At 40.4% G+C, this 19,387-nt stretch overlaps 1 protein-coding gene across 5 annotated transcripts in view; it reads left to right on the top strand.

The window, feature by feature from the left end:
• disp1 (dispatched homolog 1 (Drosophila)) overlaps positions 1–19,387 on the top strand; it is a 166,995-nt gene that overhangs the window by 131,728 nt on the left and 15,880 nt on the right. For all 5 annotated transcript variants that reach the window (XM_049590637.1, XM_049590638.1, XM_049590639.1 and 2 more), the window contains 3 exons: positions 13,846–13,875; positions 15,525–15,648; positions 18,423–18,550. In XM_049590637.1, coding sequence (XP_049446594.1) covers positions 13,846–13,875; positions 15,525–15,648; positions 18,423–18,550 — 282 coding nt within the window. The remainder of the gene's footprint in view (positions 1–13,845; positions 13,876–15,524; positions 15,649–18,422; positions 18,551–19,387) is intronic.

Genomic DNA, 19,387 nt, shown 5'->3' with positions numbered 1-19,387 from the left:
TTGTTTTTGATGGTCATATGTCAAAGGTCAGGGTTGCTTACCTTGCGTCCATCTCATTCTTGTGAACGCAATATCTTAAGAGCAACTTGAGAGAATTTCTTAAAATTTGGCACAAACGTTCACTTGGACTCAAAGATGAACTGATTAGTTTTTGGAGGTCAACAATCAAGGTCTATTTGACCTCATCTTTCTCATTCTTGTGAACATGGTATCTCAAGAATGCCTTAAGGGAATTTCTTAAAATTTGGCACCAACATCCACTCGGACTGAAGAATAAACTGATTAGAATTTTGCGGTCAAAGGTTAACATCAGTGTGACCTCATAATACACACTTTTTTTGGCTATAACTCAAGGATTCATGTGATAATGACAAAACTAGACACACAAATGTCTAAGAGATTAAAATAATTAAGTGATGACATTTTATGTCCAAAAGGTCAAAGGTCAATTTAACTGTGACATCATCATGTTCTGCAAAAACACTTTTCTGGCCATTACCCAGCATCATAACTCAGGAACAGAGGGGGAAATATTTAGTCAAACACTGATTTGGTGACACTAATCTTGAAACTGTGCTGATTGTATAGATCTTCTGTGCTGCCGGGGGCAAAATGTGTGTGAAGCATTGATGTTTTCACAGACACGGATGTAAACTGTAAGAAAAAATTGACTGGTGCACAAAGCCATTCAACAGTCAACATACAAAAGTCATAGAAAAGATTTTAAATTTTGTGTATGAAAATGTGTGGGAATCCTGTAGTTTGTATTAGCTGTACAGTGTAGGACTCTTCGTGGTTCATCACAGTTTGTCTTTGAATTCGTTCCCCAGCAGCATGATCAGGAGCTACACTGTCTCTCAAATGAGAAATGTTGCCTTTGCCTAGACATGCATCCTTCTCTTTTAATGCGTGGTGACACACTGAGTTTACACAAAGCCATTTGTTAAAAAAGGCGTCTTTGCTTTTAAAGGGGAACTTCCAAGTTTCAATGACCACGTTTGATCAGGATTCCTGCTCCATGGCTGTCATCTTCATGTCTGTCAGACTACTGTTTTTTTCAGCAAGCACTATGAACAGATTCTTATGGTGTCGCAGCAGGTGAAAACCTTTGGTTCCACCTCTGGAGGTCTTCTAGGAAACCCTGCTGCTCTCATTGGCCACACATATCCACTTAAAGTTGGCTTGCTTACAGTAGCACTCAGCCATGCAGTGTGAGGTTGGCAGGTTAAGAAGGATTTCTGGATTCAGATTTTCTGGCCAGGCACATTCATTCATGTGGAACGGAGATTCCTGCTGGCACTCCCCACCGGTCATACACTATATTTTGCCTCGTAGTAGAAAGTTGTACTAATCACATAAAAAGCTAGAGCTTTAATGGCATGGGATCCTGAATGTTTTTTTTTACCCTGGACCACATAAAAGAGGATCTTGTTATGTGAAAATCTTTCTGGACATTTCTGCACTAGCTGCTCCACACCCATGCCTGTGCATAGCTCTGGGTTTGTGAGCTTGAAGTCATAAAGATGAGAAGGAGCAGCCTTGATAAAGACGTCACGCTGACTGACAGCTTGTAACTACTGGCTACAGTACTGAAATCTTGTATGCCTGGAATTTGTGCATGCCCATATTTCACCTCCAAGAATTCAGGGGAATGGCAGGTGCAGCCAGAAAAGGCCATGCTCACCAGTGGATACACACAAATGCAGATGGGAAAACATATTGACTTATAAGCCTCTTTCATACACGGTTCCCAGTAAATTACTGGGCTAACCTTTCAGGCACTGCTAGTGATTTTTACTGGTTACACACGCACTAACATTCAGGAACATTTCTGTGTTGCACCTTTTCACACATGCTGTGGCAATGCTGGAATACACGGGGCGAGGAACAGTCCAGTGGATGGTAGTAACACTAATCAATGCCAACCACCATAAAACTCGAGTATGGATGTATCAGGCTCCCAGGTAGTGCGCTAGGCCTTGACGACATTTTTTGGTAGTGGCCAAATGGTGTCATCACACTGTCATGTGATTCCCTGCAGCCTGAAAAAACTTTTACCTTTTGATTTACATGGCGAAAGAGACATCGGCAAATAAGTGGATGCATTTTTTTGAGCTTCACAACCTCCGCAAAATGATTTGTTTCACTCTCAAGGTTTGATCAATTTGGTCCAATAACATTTGGAGAGTCGAGGAAAGCTGCACGATTAAATAATTTTATACCCGTTAACGTAAGAGGAGTGCCAAACCGAAGGTTAGCCATTTGATCGGTGGAAGTTAGCTTCTCAGCCGCACTTCCTAGTGCACTTGTTCTATGGGTGGCATAAGTAGTGCTCATCATCCAGATAATTGTATACCTGGCAGTTGAACCATTTTGGCTTTGTGTGCCACTGAACAACTCTCATAGGAATGAATGGGGCTCAGTGTTCAATGCTGTGTCCAGTTCTCTATATACATTCATCGGCTGTACCTCTACTGGGTGAAAGAGGCCTCTTGTTTTTTTCAGGAATGTGGCAGGCAAGGAGCTGTTTTATCTGCTGCCAGTGTTTTGTATAATAAATTTGATAATCAACTTGCGAGACAAGTGGTGATTTCAAATATGGATTCAAATACATCATCAGAGGAATCTCGTGATTGGTGTGCTCGCTCCACGTGATAGCTTCTTTTGTCAGACAATGGCTCTTCCAGCTAAAGTTGTGTTCAATGCTGTTGCAGCTGGTTGTAATGGCCAGAATTCCCTGAGTGAGTACACTGAGCTTTGGGTGGCGTTGGGTGATGACATGTTTCAGTTGATGTCCTCCATCACTAGCTAACTAACGATAACTTACATGAATATTTACCCTCTGAAATAGCCTTTGTGTGGACTTGAAGTGTTGTCACATGACTAACAAACCCCAGCGCTGAACAAGAAGTAGCCCAACACAGACAGTTGGTCATTTTTAAGCTGAACTCAAACATCATTTGTAAATATTAGTCTGAACCCGCTGTGACCTGTCAGGTCTCGTTGGGCTCAGCTTGCGGGTATCCACAATTTAATTGACAAAGCAGTACCGGCATTTTGCCTAAAATGTTACTCAGTCGAATTTGACCCCACACAGAAAATGTTCCGTTCATTTCAGTAATAAACTGCATGTGTGAAAGAGCTACAGATGGATATGAGGCTGAAAACAATACTAAATCATTACAGATTCATCACTATTACAGATTTTTTAAAAGTTGGCAAAAAAATAAAGATATGGATAAATGATAAACAACTACTGATAAATGTGGGGTATGATGACACTGGCAGGTTTGTTCAGTCCACCAGCAGAGGAAGATCCTCTTTAGTTGTAGATAGCCAAAATTGTAGTTAAATAGTTAAAAGTAGGTTTGCATGATACTGCATTTTTTGCTGATATCCCATCCCCAACAACTTATTTGGCCAATAACCTTTACCTATATCGATATATCCCCTTTTTTTCCCACCATGTTGTAATGCTCATCAAGTCTGTAGTGGAAATAATGTCATATTATGCATGCATACTTTTATCATGATGGCCCACCAGCAGATGGCAACACGAAACTTTCAATGTATGTAATGTTCATATTCATTGTGCAATATAAGAAAAAGCATGTTGACCGATTCTGATATTTCATTTTAGAGCCAATATCAGCCAATATCAATGATGTGCCGATATTATTGTGCATCCCTAGTTAAAAGAGTGTGGTAATTGTGATGTGGCAGCTGGACAAAAAAAGTTAGTTTTCTACTTTGATTCCCATGGCAAATTATGTTTTCACAGATGATACAACTCACAAAACATATCACTATATGCATGCATGTAGAGGTTTTTGGGTGGTCTCCATAGTGACATTTACATGGCTGAAATATAAATTATACCCACATCCATCCATACATATGCATAGGTGCACAAAAAATAAGGAAATGCACAATAGAACTTCCTCTACATGGCAGTTGGTACACTTGTGTTGCAGTGAAATGTCCCATGGCTGTGGTGATAACGAGAGGAGAGTGTCCCCAGCTGACCTCCATTTAAACTTTGTGTTTAAATAGCGCAGGCCTGTTCCAGTGTTTATTGGAGGCCTGTTAGAAACGTGATGCCCTGTGAATCACACTGTGTTACTGCCGAAGTTAATGTGGCTCACGTCATCTGCTGGAGCTGTCCTCTTACTTATTATCACCACTGAGATTATCTCTGCTTTTTAATGCAACACCGGCCTTTAGATCCTTTACATTTGGTTTCCTCTGAGAAATTCAGTTTTAAGATTTATTAACTTATTCCTGGTCTGTCACAGTTTATAGGTTAGCACATCCACAGAAGTGTATTGAAGAACATACTGAAAACATTTGGATACACAAAGTGTACACTTTTTCTGACTCTGTTGTCAGGTATTTCTCCAATGTTTTGAGTTATAGGTATAAACGAGTTTACAATGTTAGATCTTATTGCTTGTTTACAGAAATGCTCTGCTGATTTCATCCTAATTCATTTCCAGGCCTTTTTGTTGAACAAACCTGTCACATGCCACCTAAAAGCCCCTCTTTAGACCTCACTGTCTGCAAATTAATATAGGGAGCCTTTCAGAGTTCACGTTCAAGCATTAGCATTGTTTATTGACCTATCTCTACTTCACAAAACATTAACACTGATGTAGTTTTATCCCCTCCACTCTATGGGCTTATTTGATATTTACAGTCCTATTAATGTCATCCTAGCATACACTTTGGCTCTCTGTGGAGGATTGTTAATATCCTGTCAGTGTGCTGCTTTAGCCATAAGAGTCTTTGTATAAATATACACACAGGCTTACTTAACGGGCACAGTGCGGTGTCTTTTTGCCTAACTAGTCTCATGATGTCATTTGAATGGGAGTGCTGGTAGTCTGGACCCATTTCATGGCTAGGTCGAGCCTCTAATTGTGTGCAGTGTTCCAGCGAGGCACTAATAAGGGCGAGGTGGGCCCAGCAGCATGACGGTTGACACTAATTGCTCTTGCTCCGACTTGAATGCCTTGTTCATGAAGTATTTACCCGCCCGTCTGTTGACAGTTAACCCCCCAACCACCCCCACCCTTCCCGCCTCTGAACCCTCACCCTGAACCTCGCGCGCACTCATACACACTCCTGGACAATAACACGCACATAATTCTACTCACATCACCAAAATATCTAGCTCACTATCTTCTGTTCACTGGAATGAGTCATTTTCAAGAACATTTCGCAATATCACATTTAGTCTGGTGTAAGTTTTTCTTGTTTGAGGGGAGCAGGCAGAATGGTATACTTTTAAAGAAAAATCTAAAATTTAAAAAGATAAATGAGACAAAATGAATGAAGGTGGAAATTTTTTTATGTACCTCCTAGTAATGCTCAAAGCTATTTCCAAAAACTTCTTTTGGAAGTTCTGGAAAGAAGCACTAATGGTTGTAAAGTTCCCCAGTAGGCAAATTTATGGGTCCAATGGAAAAGCAAATCGTACAAGTTTTGTCATGACTTCACTTAAGTTGTTCCAAAATGTATTGAGCTTTGTACATGACCAGGTGCAATGCAGAAATGAGCCCTCCTCTATGCCACATCTAAAACTTCTGTCTGGTAACTCAGGTTTATATTTATGCAATCTCTGTGGCGTGATATAGAGTTGGTGAGGAAAGTTATGATGGATCAGTCTGTATCTAGCATTAATAGTAGCAGACAAACTGTTTTGATATAGCTCTGACCAAAGCTCTGCATCTGTTGTTATATCCAAGTCAGATTCTCATCTCTCTGGATTTTTGCAACCCCACTTTTGAAGCTCCTTCCATCAACAGAACATACACTTTTGAAATGAACCCAGGTGCATTTCATCCATGAAGCAGCTTTTGAGCACAGGTAAAGTCATTTTAGGTCCCAAAGTTGCTCTAAGAAAGGATCTTTGTTGAATATAACAAAAAAAGTTTTGTTAGACAAGTCATACTTCCTCCTCAGATCCTCAAAAGATAACAGAGATCCATTGTCAAAACAGTCCTCCAAACAGTGAATCCTTTTCTGATGCCACACTTCAAGAGTCCTGTTATCCAGAGTCATGAGTATAAGTTCATTCTGTCTCAGTGGTGTTTTGGGTGAGAGTGTAATTTCTAATCCAAGACATTTGCGGACCTCATACCATACTTTAATGAAATGTGTTGAAATAGGATTTTCAGTTCTAGTGGTTATTGTCCTTGGGGTCCATTTGTAAAGGAAATCACCAGGTGCCTCTCTTTAAGAGCATACATTACAATTTAAGCCCACTATGGAAACCTTTTGAGGAGAGGCTGTCCAAAAGTGTTCACTGTTATTCCCATTTCTATCACTGAGCACATCTCGCTGCTCTTTATGACAATAGGCTTTAGCGATTCCCAAAGGTTCGAAACACTTCTTTTGTTATGGTCAGACATAGGGCTGGGTTATATGAAGAAAATCAAATATCACAGTATTTTTGACCAAATATCTCAATATCAATATTGCAACGGTAGGGTTGATCATTGGTGCTTTCACAAAAAAATGACACAGTGAGATTTTTGATAAATAATCATCAGTAATGTGAATGTAGTGACTGTGTGGGTGAGGACAAATAACAGTCTGGTTAGTTCAGAAAATGACATTACCTTACTGAGATGCACCCTTTAAAATCAGGAAAAGTCAACACTTCTGATACTACAATATCCAAAATCTGACATGATATCTAGACTCATATCACGATATCAGTATAATATCAATTGGCGAGCCCTATTCAGAACACACTTAGTACACATAAGGTCATTTCCAGCATACTCTGGCCTTAAAGCTGTTAATCAGCCATTGCTGTACATCTCATAGTGAAATCTTAGACCAAACATTTCTCCACATTTCTATCCCAATTGTTAACTTTCACTCAGGGCTCCTAAGCACACACAAGTACAAACACACAGCTTACTCTCACACACACTCAGTCCCCAACTGCCTCTCTGTTTCTCAGCTCTGTCAGCACAGTGCTGAGTGAGCGGCTGGTGGTGTGTGTTTACCTTATTAATTAGCCCAGTGATCCTGAAACACTCTCCCTCCGGTAAATAGAATAACACTGAAAGGTTAGTTGGGGCTGAGGGGGAGAGAAGGAAAATAAGAGAAAAGGAGAGAGAGAGAGAGAGAGAGAGAGAGAGAGAGTCTGAATTTCAGGTTTGTTTTAGAGTTGAAGTGATAAGAGAGTTTGGGAGGAAACCTGACGTGGCAGGATGTCGTCTTGCTGAATTTAGAGCCTCTGTGATCATCAGTCAACACTACCTCTCTCTGTTGCTAACCCCCAACTACCTCACCACCTCACCACCTTTCTCTGGCCTTTTTTTTAATATCTTTACCATTTCCATGTGCAGAAGCTTCAGTAGTGTTGTGTCCTTTGTGTTTCTGTATTTTTCTGGACTTAAAGGGATAGTTCGCCATTTTGGCAAATTCGCCTATTGCCGTAATCCCTATAGTCATATGAGTAGGTACATTACCTTTAATTATCAGTGCCTGTTGTTCTGAGATCGGTGGAGCAGAGCTGCCTGCTGCTCAGCACACAAAATGGAGGTGAACGGTACAGCCCCCTCTCTCCCTCAAAACTAATCAAATACACCATCAAATGACTCTAAAACACTCTTGTGGACAACTTGTAGCTTACACATTCACCACGCTATGAAATAATAATGTAATATTATGAGACAGAGTTGTTTTGAAGCCAAATGCACAGCCGGAACTACATCCAAGACATACAGTACTTGCTGGGCCGAGTGATTTCAAACAGCGCACTGTTTAGTGCAGTTAGTAGTTCCGGGTATTTGCTTCATGTGTTGTAATGTTACTTAATTATACATTATTATTTCATAGCGTGGGGAATGCGCAAGCCATGTGTTATCCACTAGAGCGTTTTGGAGTCATTTGATGGTGTATTTGATTAGTTTTGAGGGAGAGAGGGGGCTGTACCGTTCACCTCCATTTTGTGCGCTGAGCAGCGGGCAGCTCTGCCCCACCGATCTCAGAACAACAGGCACTGACAATTAAAGGTAATGTACCTACTCATATAACTATAGGGATTACAGCAATAGGCGAATTTGCCAAAATGTCGAACTATCCCTTTAAGGCAGATTGAGCCCCCCAAAAGTCTCAGGGACTGATGTCAGCTTGCCAGATCTCATGAACTCATCTCCTACAATCCAGAAGGTCACCTGAGTTTTACAAGTATGGAATAAATTATTGCTTTTGACTTGTGTGTAAAATTCTGGGGCCAAATGGCCAGCTCAGGTATGCTACGCATCTTTCCAATTGGCTGAAATGAATTCGATTGGAGCACTGCAGACCAAAATTCAAAACAGACCTTCAGTAGACAAATAGATATGCCTGAAAGCGCTTTTATGAATCCATTCCAACTATTTCCAATAACTCGTCTCCTCCATTTTGGGCCATATCTGTGTACTGAGATCTGCAGTTCAAGGCCATACATGGAGAGCCAAGAGACAGAGCACAGAGAAAAGAATTACATTAGCAATACAGATTTTTCCCTCGGCTACTAGTTCAAAGAAGGGCAGGGAAAATGTGCTTTTTATTAGGCTTTGTTGACTAAACCAGGTTATAGGTCATTTTGGAAGCTGAAGGAAAAGTCCACGTTACAGAAGAAGTCAGTCATTTTATTATATTCAAGAATGATTAAATATTTGGAATAATATGAAAGAAGAATAAGAATATAAAAGAAGCATTCTAATCTATAAATGTAACAAGTAACATTTTCAAATACGTTTATCTAATATGTATCTTCAGAACAGCAGTGTTTGTTTCTTTGTTTGTTCACTTGTATTTGGAGGCTATACCACTTTACATCTGGCTATCATATTAATGTGTCCAGTGAAACTTTAAAAGGGGTTTACAGCCTTCCTGCAGCCCACCCCTGTGGAGTCAAATTCCTCACCAATGGCTCCAGTTCATTTGTGCCTCCCGTTACCGCTAATTATAACATTCCGTGGATTTTACTTTGACGGCAAAATGGGCAAAAATACGACAACAACCTCATTTGGCCCTCTGGCCAGTTTGCCTAAATCACAGCACTGATGTCTTGAGTGCTAACGACCTGAATGGCTGCAACAGAGGCAGACCTCAGAGCTCACTCTGGGCCATTTGGGGCTAAATTAAAGCCACTCTCTGTACAGTGAGATGTGAATCTGTAATACACTGATAAATGTATTTTAAATCTTTGTAGCTTTTAGTTGGTGCTATTAAAGCACAACATTTATCTGTACAGATGTCTTCTCTGGCAGAGTTTGTCTATTCTAATCCAATGATGGGTGGGCCAGGGTGGTTTTTAATGCCATCACAGTGAAGTGAAGACTCTGTTCTGCTCACTCCTCCACCTTGTCAACTTTAAAACCTTTTCCACTGAAAATACCTATATTGAGAATCAAAGTACTGCAACTCCTACTACAGCACCACTAACCCTTCCCTTAAAGAGGACCTACTCTGCTCATTTATAGGTTCGTACTTGTGTTTTGGGTTTCTACATGAATGTTCAAAAACACTTTATTTTCCTCAAGCTGTCTGTCCTGGAACAACCCGTATTCACCTTGTGTCTAAAACACTGTTTTAGCACCTGTCTCCCCAGGACCCCTACCCAAATAAGATCAGCGTTCTCTGATTAGTCAGCAATTCAGAGTCTTCCATATCTCCACCTCTCTGCACCCTTGTTGCAGCTGGGACTGTAGCAAAGAACTGTGGCACTGTCTACTGTGAAAAAGACCAATTATAGCTTCTAAACACAACCAGACATGTTCCAGCAGGAATCTGATATGAAATTTGGGAGAAATTAACAACATCAGCAACGGAGATTACATGTTTTACATAGCAGTGTAGGCTACATAAGTACATAAGTATTCTACCAATAAATCCATCTGTTAATCAAGTTATTGGATATGAATTGGGTTACAACAGTATGAGATTTGTACGGTATGATAACCGTCTCAGAAAATATTGTATTATTATGGTATTACAGAATTATTATTATTATTATCAGTCAGATTGACTCTTAAGGGAATGAAAACTGAAGGGTTATTATTGGTTGAACAAATGTGTTATTACTTTAATTGAAAGTTAAAAGCATTTTGTTAATGGAAGTATGTGTAAAATGTCTCACCTTAGAAAATAACTAAAATTCAGCGTCCAGTTGCTTTTTTTTTTTTTTTTTCAATATCGTAGATAAGCGAATGTCCACAGTATGATAACAATCACCTTTTATATCACTGTATACCTTGAAACTTGTATATCACTGCAACCCTAGATATGAAATAATTTTTCTTAGTAAATAAACAAAAGAGAAAAAAGGACTTTTGCTGGCAGATGAGTGGGGAGCTCCAGGTTCTGGCAGCCCAGAGGGAGGTTAACGTTTAGGTTACCTTATGAGATGCTGAAGTATTGATGTGGTGTTATTGTGGTAACCTAGATTGTAAGGATGTGCCAGTTGTGAAATTCTGGGACCATATCAAGGTTTAAAATTAGGCATGTCCCGATCCGATCACATGATCGGAAATCGGGGCCGATCACGTGGTTTCAGACTCGATCGGAATCGGAAGTTACATCCCGATCAGGGATCGGATATAGGCCTATGACATATCAGATACATGTCAGGGTTTTCCCTATTTGTCTAAAGCAAGATGGGCCGCATGGGGGGCGTTCAGATGTAGCTCTTTTGCACTCTCAAACCCATTACTTTTACTGTAGACGTGCGTCATGTGCGCTCATAACCCAAAGCGACGCCAGCGGCGCGCCTTCGGTGCAACGCGCTTGTTTTTCGTGCACGTCCGTGTGTGTGTGGCTGCGTCGTCACGGACATGTAACGATATGAAATGACGGCGCTTGCGAGAGTGTGAGAGACGATCGTCCATGTCACCGTGTCAGCTGACTGTTTAGTACGTGTGTGTGGCTGAATTGTTTCTCTGCTGACTTCCAAGCAGCTGTTGTTGTTGATGTTTGAGTGCTACAGACCCCAGCAGCAACAACAGTCACTGCAGCTTCTACTGAGAGTGAGTCAGACGTAACGCACGTGAGACAGACACACGGACAGACTGCGCAGATGTCGCGGACATCGTTAAACTTCTCACACTGTTGTGTGACGGCAGATACAGAACCAGGTATTTATTTAAAGTTAGAGAGGGAGAAGGAGTGAGGTGAGCTGGGTGAGGGAGGGAGGGAATGAGGGAGGGAGAAGGAGCGAGGTGTTGTTGACTAATGGATAATGGAATTAATATTATACCGTGGAGCTACTGTACTATTATCATACAGTGAGGTTTTGATATCATGACCTGTCTTACAATGCTGCAATAAATGTCATGGGCTTGTTATTGAGGTACAGTATTGTAATATTGCGATATTGTTACATCCCTAGTAGAGCACAAAGAACAGAAAAATAGTGGGATGATACAGTTAATCTACAGTAAAAAATTTTACTGCATTGCCAAAGTATCGGATCGGGACTCGGTATCGGCAGATACTCAAAATCAAATGACTCGGACTCGGGGGCAAAAAAACGTGATCGGGACATCCCTATTTAAAATAACTTGTTGTTGTTGTTGTTGTTGTTGTTGTTATTTTTGTTTATTTTGTTTTCATTGTTATGTATTCCCCCTTTTGTGCAAAACATAGAAATCTTAATTATAAAAACATAACGAACAGTTCTACAGTCTTTCAGTCCTTCATTACACTACCTTTAAATGAGCACAAATTCAGTCATACACATTTATGAAAAAACCTCTAAAATAAACTACTTTCACATGAAAAACATTTTTGAAAAGTAATACTTATTTCAAAAGCCTTTTAATATATAAATAGCATATCATAATATCCTCTCTAATATCTGTTTGATATTGCTGTGAAAACATCAACAAATATCTCCTTCAAATAACTGGATTCATTTAACTTTCTCACTAAAAGCTTCATTGAACAAGATTGCATTTGAACACATCATGAGAATGTTCTAATTCAGTCTTCGACCAATATTCACTTTTACTAAATAGAGCTTGAACACATACTAATATAACTCAATGCAGCTTCCAGCATTAACCACAATGTTACCTAGCTCTCCTCCTGCTGATTTCAGCATACATGTGCAGTTTACAATGTAGCATTATCAGGGAAACAATAGGTTGTGTCTCCTGACGTGTTGATACTGGTAAGTTTACTGCGTCCTTTTGTCCCTACAGCATCCTGGGAAAACTTTTGTTTTTGTCCAAACATGTTTTCTGTTGTCCCTGGGACAACAAGACACTGTTAGTCTTTAGTCCTGCTTTTTAGCCTGCATGAAAGTGATGTGACACAACAGAAAATCATGGGTCACTGCCATCTGGGGATGTCATTTTATTTGACAATAGGCTGATGGCAGGTGGATATCAATTAGTGTGGCCAATAAATCACTGCATTCCTACTAGTTTGGTTTTACCTCAGACTTACTGTACAGTATTTTTGTTTCAGCTTGAAATGATCCCAAACTTTAGATAATTTCTGACATTTTCTCTGGCCTGTCTCACCTCTTCATCCCTCACTATTGTCTTTGTCATTTTGAAATCAGCACTATCAAATCACCTCTCCTATTTTGAGCATAGATGTCTAGTGTCCACAGTATAAGTGCATTGTGCCACAGTAGTAATCACCCATGTGAAACACAGTGCACTGTATGTAGTTACATGGATAAAACGGAGCTTCAGTGCTGACAGTTTGCATCGATGATTTTCAGTAATTGAGTCACTTGAGTTTCTTGAGGAATTGTTTCAGTACCAGTCTAAACACTCATAGCAGCATGGCTTGAGCAGATGACCATATAAAGACATCTGTGATGAGCTGACATCAGCTTGCAGAAAAGTAGAAAAAAAGATTGGAAACAGTATTCAGAACAGTCCGATGCCTACTTTTACATAGCTTGGTCTCATTATTTGAAACTTTGGCCCTGTTTGATATGAACATTGTAACATTATATATGTGACAGAAAATTTGTAAAAGCGTAATACGTCTCGTTGAACCAGGGTACTTCCACGTTTGTTGAAAAGTTTACCAGCCCCCTTAATGCATTTATATATTGAGCATTTGCGGATGTGAGGACATCACAGGATCTACTGGCTTTTTGTCACTCTCCACCCTTTCTAACCTCTCCACACACACTCGTTCTCATATGCCCCTGGCCCCTTTAGCCCGTATCATTTATCTCCTGCAGCCCCGCTGTGATCAGGTGGCTGTATCTGATTCTCCCCCATCCTCTTATTCCCTCCTCTTCCCCTCTGCCCGGGGCGTTTGCTGCTCCCAGCATACCGGACGCTTCCCCACCGCTCCCAGGAGGAGCTGACGAGAAGTCCAGATAGATCCTGAGCAGCTGAAAGCTTCATACACCTCTCACTGTGTGTTGGTCTAACCTGCCAGTATCAGGAGGCCACGTTACAGGCTACACTACACAAGAAAATAGAGTCGCAGGAATTTTCATGTCTGTGTCAATCTGTAGCATACATCTAGATTTCTTGTGTCTGTCCTAAACTGTCTGTGTGTGGCACGTGTGTTTTAGAAACACCAGCACTGTAAGCTTGTCTGTCACATCTGAAAGGGATTTGAAAAAGGAGCGAAGGGTATTATGATAAGTTCACCGCAAAGTGGTTTTGACAGCCACGTCAGTTTGAATGTTTTCAGAGGTCCAGTACCCAAGGTGTGTGCTGCTGCTGGAAAAAGAAAAGACAGGGGATTATGAAGACAAGATGTCCACTCCAGCTCAAAAGTCTCTGCAAATCTGTTTTTTATCGTCTGTTGCTTTGACTTCAAAATGCAAGTCTGATTTATCTCCCTCTTTTTGTTTTTCAGCCCTGCAAGGCCCTTTCGATTCCCCAAAAGGTGAGACCTGCCAAAAACTGTTCCTCCTGTGTTGATGTTCTGGATTGCAAAGCTCTCCTCCTCCTCCTTCTCCTCCTCCTCGTCTTCTTCCTCCTATTCCTCCCTTTATTTGTGTCATCCATCCATCACTGCTCCTGTGGAGCCGTCATTCCTCAGCAGTGAGTCATGAGAGTTATCGATGGGAGTTGTGTATCTCTCTCTGTACCTGGCCTCTGTTAAGCAGCAGCTTGGATCTCCTCATCTCTCCGTTGCGCTGCAGTAAACTCTGCTGTCTCAAACCTAATCCAGCAGACTGTTTAATAGAGGATTACAGCTTCTTCGGGGCTTTCATAAAAGTTCAGGGGCAATATCACAAGTGTTTTGAGTTCTGCATAGGGATGGAGACTCAAAGTATGCACAGGAAAAAACACAGAGACAGCTACTAACAGTACTTGTAATGAAGCAAATGCCTTAAAGGGATAGTTCCGATTTTTTTGAGTGGGGTCGTTCGTCCATAGTAAGTGTGTTACCTACAGTAGATGTCTGTCAGCACTCCCTTAGTTTGGAGAAGCAGGTAGGAGTACTGCCAAGTAATTTACTGCTGAAGAGGGGAACAGCAATAAAACTTATTTTAACCACCAAAAAAAATCAGTATCAGTGTATTAGTGTTGACCTCAGTGCTTTGAAGCTGCAATCATTTCCATGGTAACTGACATCTCAGTGCTTTGCTTTGTATTATGTTCAGTATTTTTTCCAGTTAACTGGTGGAAGAAGCTGAAAGCAAGCAATTAAAGGAAAGCTGTTAATTGCTTTAGTTCCCCATCTACACTCTCGTCAGAGCCACCAGACTCCTTTGACAAAAACAATAATTTTACCTTGCTGAACATGGAAGGTGCTGGTTTGCCGCTGCCTCAAACAGTGTTTTGCATGTGTTATTGGGTGACTTAAGTAAATCAGAACTAACACTTTTTATATGCCAAAGTCACAAAATAACACAAACAAACTAACTGATCGAAGCAGTGGTAGACCAGCAGCTCATGTGTTCAGCAATGTCAAATTCATATTTTTTGGTGGCAAGGAAAAATTGTGAAAATATTCAAAATATATCAATCAATTTTATTTATAATGCCCAGTATTACAAATCACAATATGCCTCAGAGGGCTTTACAGCATACGACATCCCTCTGTTCCTAAGACCCTTGCAGCTGATAAGGAAAAACTCCCCCCCAAAAAACCTTTAACGGGGAAAAATACGCTTATGCTTAAGCTGATATTGATTTTTTTTAGATGGCTAAAATACATTTTGTCATTGCTCACGTCCACAGCAGTAGATGGTTAGCTTCTGTGGCAGTACTCCAGACTGCTTCTCCAAACTGTGGGCGGGCAGCCTGCCATCTAATGTAGGTAATACACTGACTATGGAGAGTACCTCCTAGAACCCCACTTCTGAAGATCCAGACTATCCCTTTAAGCAAAGCCAGGATGGAACAGGCTATATTTAACCTAACTTTTATTCTTTTTGTCGTTTAGTGAGCAGTTTGTCAAAAGTTTTTGTCTTCTGTTTCTCTAAATACATAATTAAGTATCAAATTATCAGTGAGTAAGCTGTTGTCACAAGTCCTGTATATGTCACCACTCTGTTCACTGACATAAAGTCTCCTTGTTTCCAGCTATGCCGAACTGATAGCTGACTGGCCAGTGGTGGTGCTGGGGGTGTGCACAGTGCTCATCGTGGTGTGTGCCCTTGTGGGCATCCTGGTGCCTGACTTGCCGGATTTCTCTGACCCACTGCTGGTGAGTACAGACCCGTGATTCTCTCTGCTTCCAAACATGCAGCCTCACCTAGACCTGAACACTGAGGATGTGTGGTCTGTGGAGCAAGGAACAAGGAGATCAGCATGGCTTCAGGCCAGAAGCTCTTTGAAATATTAAGAGTCCTTATGCAAACAGAACACATTTTATGAGACAGACATTTTCCACTACACATATAAACAGTGCCAACACTTTGACATTATTATGTATTAAAGACTTCATCAGTTGCATTTGGTTTCTCTTGAATACTGAGTGGTTTTGTTTATGTGTCAGAAGTAATGTTAAGAACCCTGCTCACTTTGAAAGTAATCCAGTTGCAGATATATGTGACTGCCTTCCTGGTACGCCTTTATTAGCTCGTACTGGGTGGAACAAGCTAACTTGAAAAGTGCAATGTTGCAGAGGGATATTTAGAGTGTCTTCCATAAGTAAGGATGGAAGTTTCAAGTAGAATGGTAAGCTACTGTACGATGGTCAGTTGGCATCAGTATACCATAACATACAACCCCAATTCCAAAACATTTGGGATTCTGTGTAAAACATGAATTAAAATCAGAATACATTGACATATATTCAAATAAAAACAGCTCAAAGACAAGATTTTTAATTCTCAAACTGATAATTGTTTTTGTAAATATATACTCATTCTGAATTTGATGCCTGCAACATGTTTCAAAAAAAGTTGGGACAGGATCGTGTTTACCACTGTGTGACCTCACCTTTCCTTTTAACAACACTAAGTCTGTGTTTGGGAACTGAGAACACTAACAGTTGAAGTTCTGAAAGTGAAATTCTTTCCCATTCTTCCTTGATACAACACATTTTGCACTTCATAATGTGCCACACATGTTCAATAGTAGTCTTGTCTGGACTGCAGGTAGGTCAGTCTAGTACCTGCACTCTTTTACTATAAAGCCATGCTGTTGGAACATGTGCAGAATTTGTCGTATTGTCTTGCTGGAATAAACAGGAACGTCCCTGGAAAAAAAAAAAAAAAAAAACATTGTCTGGATGGCAGCATATGTTGCTCCAAAGCCTGTATGTGCCTTTCAGCATTTATGGTGCATTCACAGATGGATAGCGTATCAAAACCGGATACTAAATGAGCCTCAGGGCTAAGTTATCAAAGTTCATAGCATTGATAAGCTTCAATGTTATCAGTTCTTTTATTGGTACTTTTTAGTAATTTGGTTTAATTCATTATCATCCTGCAGCCTCTCACCTCTGCTCTATGCAGGGGCTGACCTCCTCCGCATACACACACAAACACACACAAATCCCCACATGACACGGAGTAGTCAGTGAACAGCAGAGAGGGCGGAAACAAAATGACAATCACTCAAAAATTAATAACTCGAGTTGCTTTAAGTGTAATTAAACCTTCGCGAGTAAAAAGCCAATGATTTATCAGTACATGTGTTCAGCAAGCATAAACATGTAAGCATGTAGACGGCAATATTACATACTGCTCTGTCCACAGTCTCTCATCCGCTGCCGCTGACATTATGTTTTACACAAGGACAGTATGCTAGCTTGGCTAATAACGAATTGTTACAGATAGGCTAAAATGACAGCTGTCTGTATGTAAACTAAGCATTTAGCTTAGTTTGCCACTTATCTTAAAATTGGGCAGATACTTTTAAACTTAGCTGCTGGCTGACACAAAGAGCCCCTCCTCTCTCTACCAGCACTAATGATACCTACACACAGTGAATCACATCAGCAGAGGACAGGAAGAATGACTTATATTTAATGTTGTGATGTCAAATATATTAGTTATATAGTAACATTGCTGTCGTAAAAATGATTGTTGCTGCTCTGGAAACATTTAGATATATTTAAAATATTCAATAATCCTGTTCTGAATTTATTCTTTTTAAATTAATTCATTTTCTAAAAAGCAACAAAGTATGTTGTATTAACAAAGTACCTAACCAATAAGGAGTACTGATAAGAGTAATAGTATCATTAAATCTTAATAATACCCATCCCTACTGATGTGAGAGATACCCATGATGCCATGGGCTCTAACACACTCCCATGCAATCACAGATGCTGGCTTTGAACTTTGGGCTGGTAACAATCTGAATGGTCCTTTTCCTTTTTTAGCCCAGAGGACATGATGCGCATAATTTTTAAAGAATTATGGTTTTCACTTATGAACTCCAGGCAATGTCTGGAGAATTGGGTCCAGACATTTTCTCGAGTTTCTCTTTCACACATGTATAACACAACAGGAGATTGTCAGAAGAGTTCTCACCTATTGGAAATTCATTGTTTGGTTTATGCGAGGGGTGGTGCCAGGATAGAACGTGTTTGAGCCAGGACATGACGCTAATTACGCCACAGTCACCTAGCCGGTTCATGACTTAGTTAGAAACAACTGAGTCTCTTGTCTGTTTTTTTAATTCGTCTGACAATTTCAGCTTTTGCCCTTAGCGACAGAAGTTCCTGAATCTCGTCATCTCTCTAATTAGACATTTTCATTACAGTCTTTGTGTAAATGTCCTTCACCCTTGAATGTCTGTTTTCTTCCAGTGTCACATGATTTAAATGATGGAAACATCATCAATGCAAAATATCTTTTGTAGTGTATTCAATTGAACATAGGTCAAATCATTGCATTCTGTTTTTATGTGTTTTACTCTGTGTCCCAACGTTTTTTTGGTATTGGGGTTGTAGTGTTAGGACTGTGAATACAATAATGATATTCCAATTATCAAGACTTGTTCGCTTTCTTTCTTTGTTCCCAAAAGGGTTTTGAGCCACGAGGAACAGCCATTGGGCAGCGACTGGTGACCTGGAACAACATGGTGAAGAACACGGGCTACAAAGCTACACTGGCCAACTACCCCTTCAAATACGCTGATGAGCAGGCCAAAAAGTAACTTGACACACACAGTTATGCACACTTTTTTTTTTCAATCAAGGAACTGTCTGAGAGTTTAGGAAGTACAAAATAACTTAAAGTGGCTATGATTGATGGAGCTTCTCATTTCACAAAATGTTTGGTTTTTTTTTTTTTTCACATTAACAGGGTTACACATCAACAGCATTATGAACAAAAGCAAAATATTGTTACATATGGCAGCTAGATGCAGCCTCACAACACCAGCCCACTATTTCGTATGTGTCAGTGAGACGTCGAGGGGGAACCGGGGTTGGAGACTGAGGGTGGTGATGGGGGGCTACAAGAGTTGAAAGATACTGTTGACAGACGTGCTGAAAAGTCTGAATCCCCTTTTGAAAGAAAAGGGGAGCAAAATAGAGATCTGTCCATCCACAAGGTCATCCACTGTGCTCTGTCAGTGGGAGGCTGTCCACTAATCAGGAGCAGGTCTTTGCATGTTTGTGTCTGTCTCTCTGTCTGCTGTCTGTTTCTGTCTCTTTGACTGTGCACTCTTCAGTTCAGATCACTGTTCATATCAGATCAGTTTTTCTGCTATTTTGATAGAGGCAGAACCAGTATTGATGCCTTTATTTGCATTAATTTAGCCTCATTTTAAGCATCTCCTAAACAACAAATAAACTCACCTTTTTGGCATTTAATGGTTGGTTTGTCCTAGGACACTGATGCCTGAATCATGATGTTGACACTGCAGTTAGTTCACACCCTTCTGAACCAGACTTTTGTGTTCTGTGTTCATGTGGTTCAGATGAGTTGCAGCTCCACTCTGCTGATTAGAAAATGGATTCTTTCAGCTACAGTCTGTGTCTCTGT

The sequence above is a fragment of the Epinephelus fuscoguttatus genome, linkage group LG11, assembly GCF_011397635.1.
Source record: "Epinephelus fuscoguttatus linkage group LG11, E.fuscoguttatus.final_Chr_v1".
In the NCBI taxonomy this organism is placed as follows: Eukaryota; Metazoa; Chordata; class Actinopteri; order Perciformes; family Serranidae; genus Epinephelus; species Epinephelus fuscoguttatus.
The sequence above is the reverse complement of the archived record's forward strand: the minus strand, read 5'-3'. Positions and strand labels throughout refer to the sequence as shown.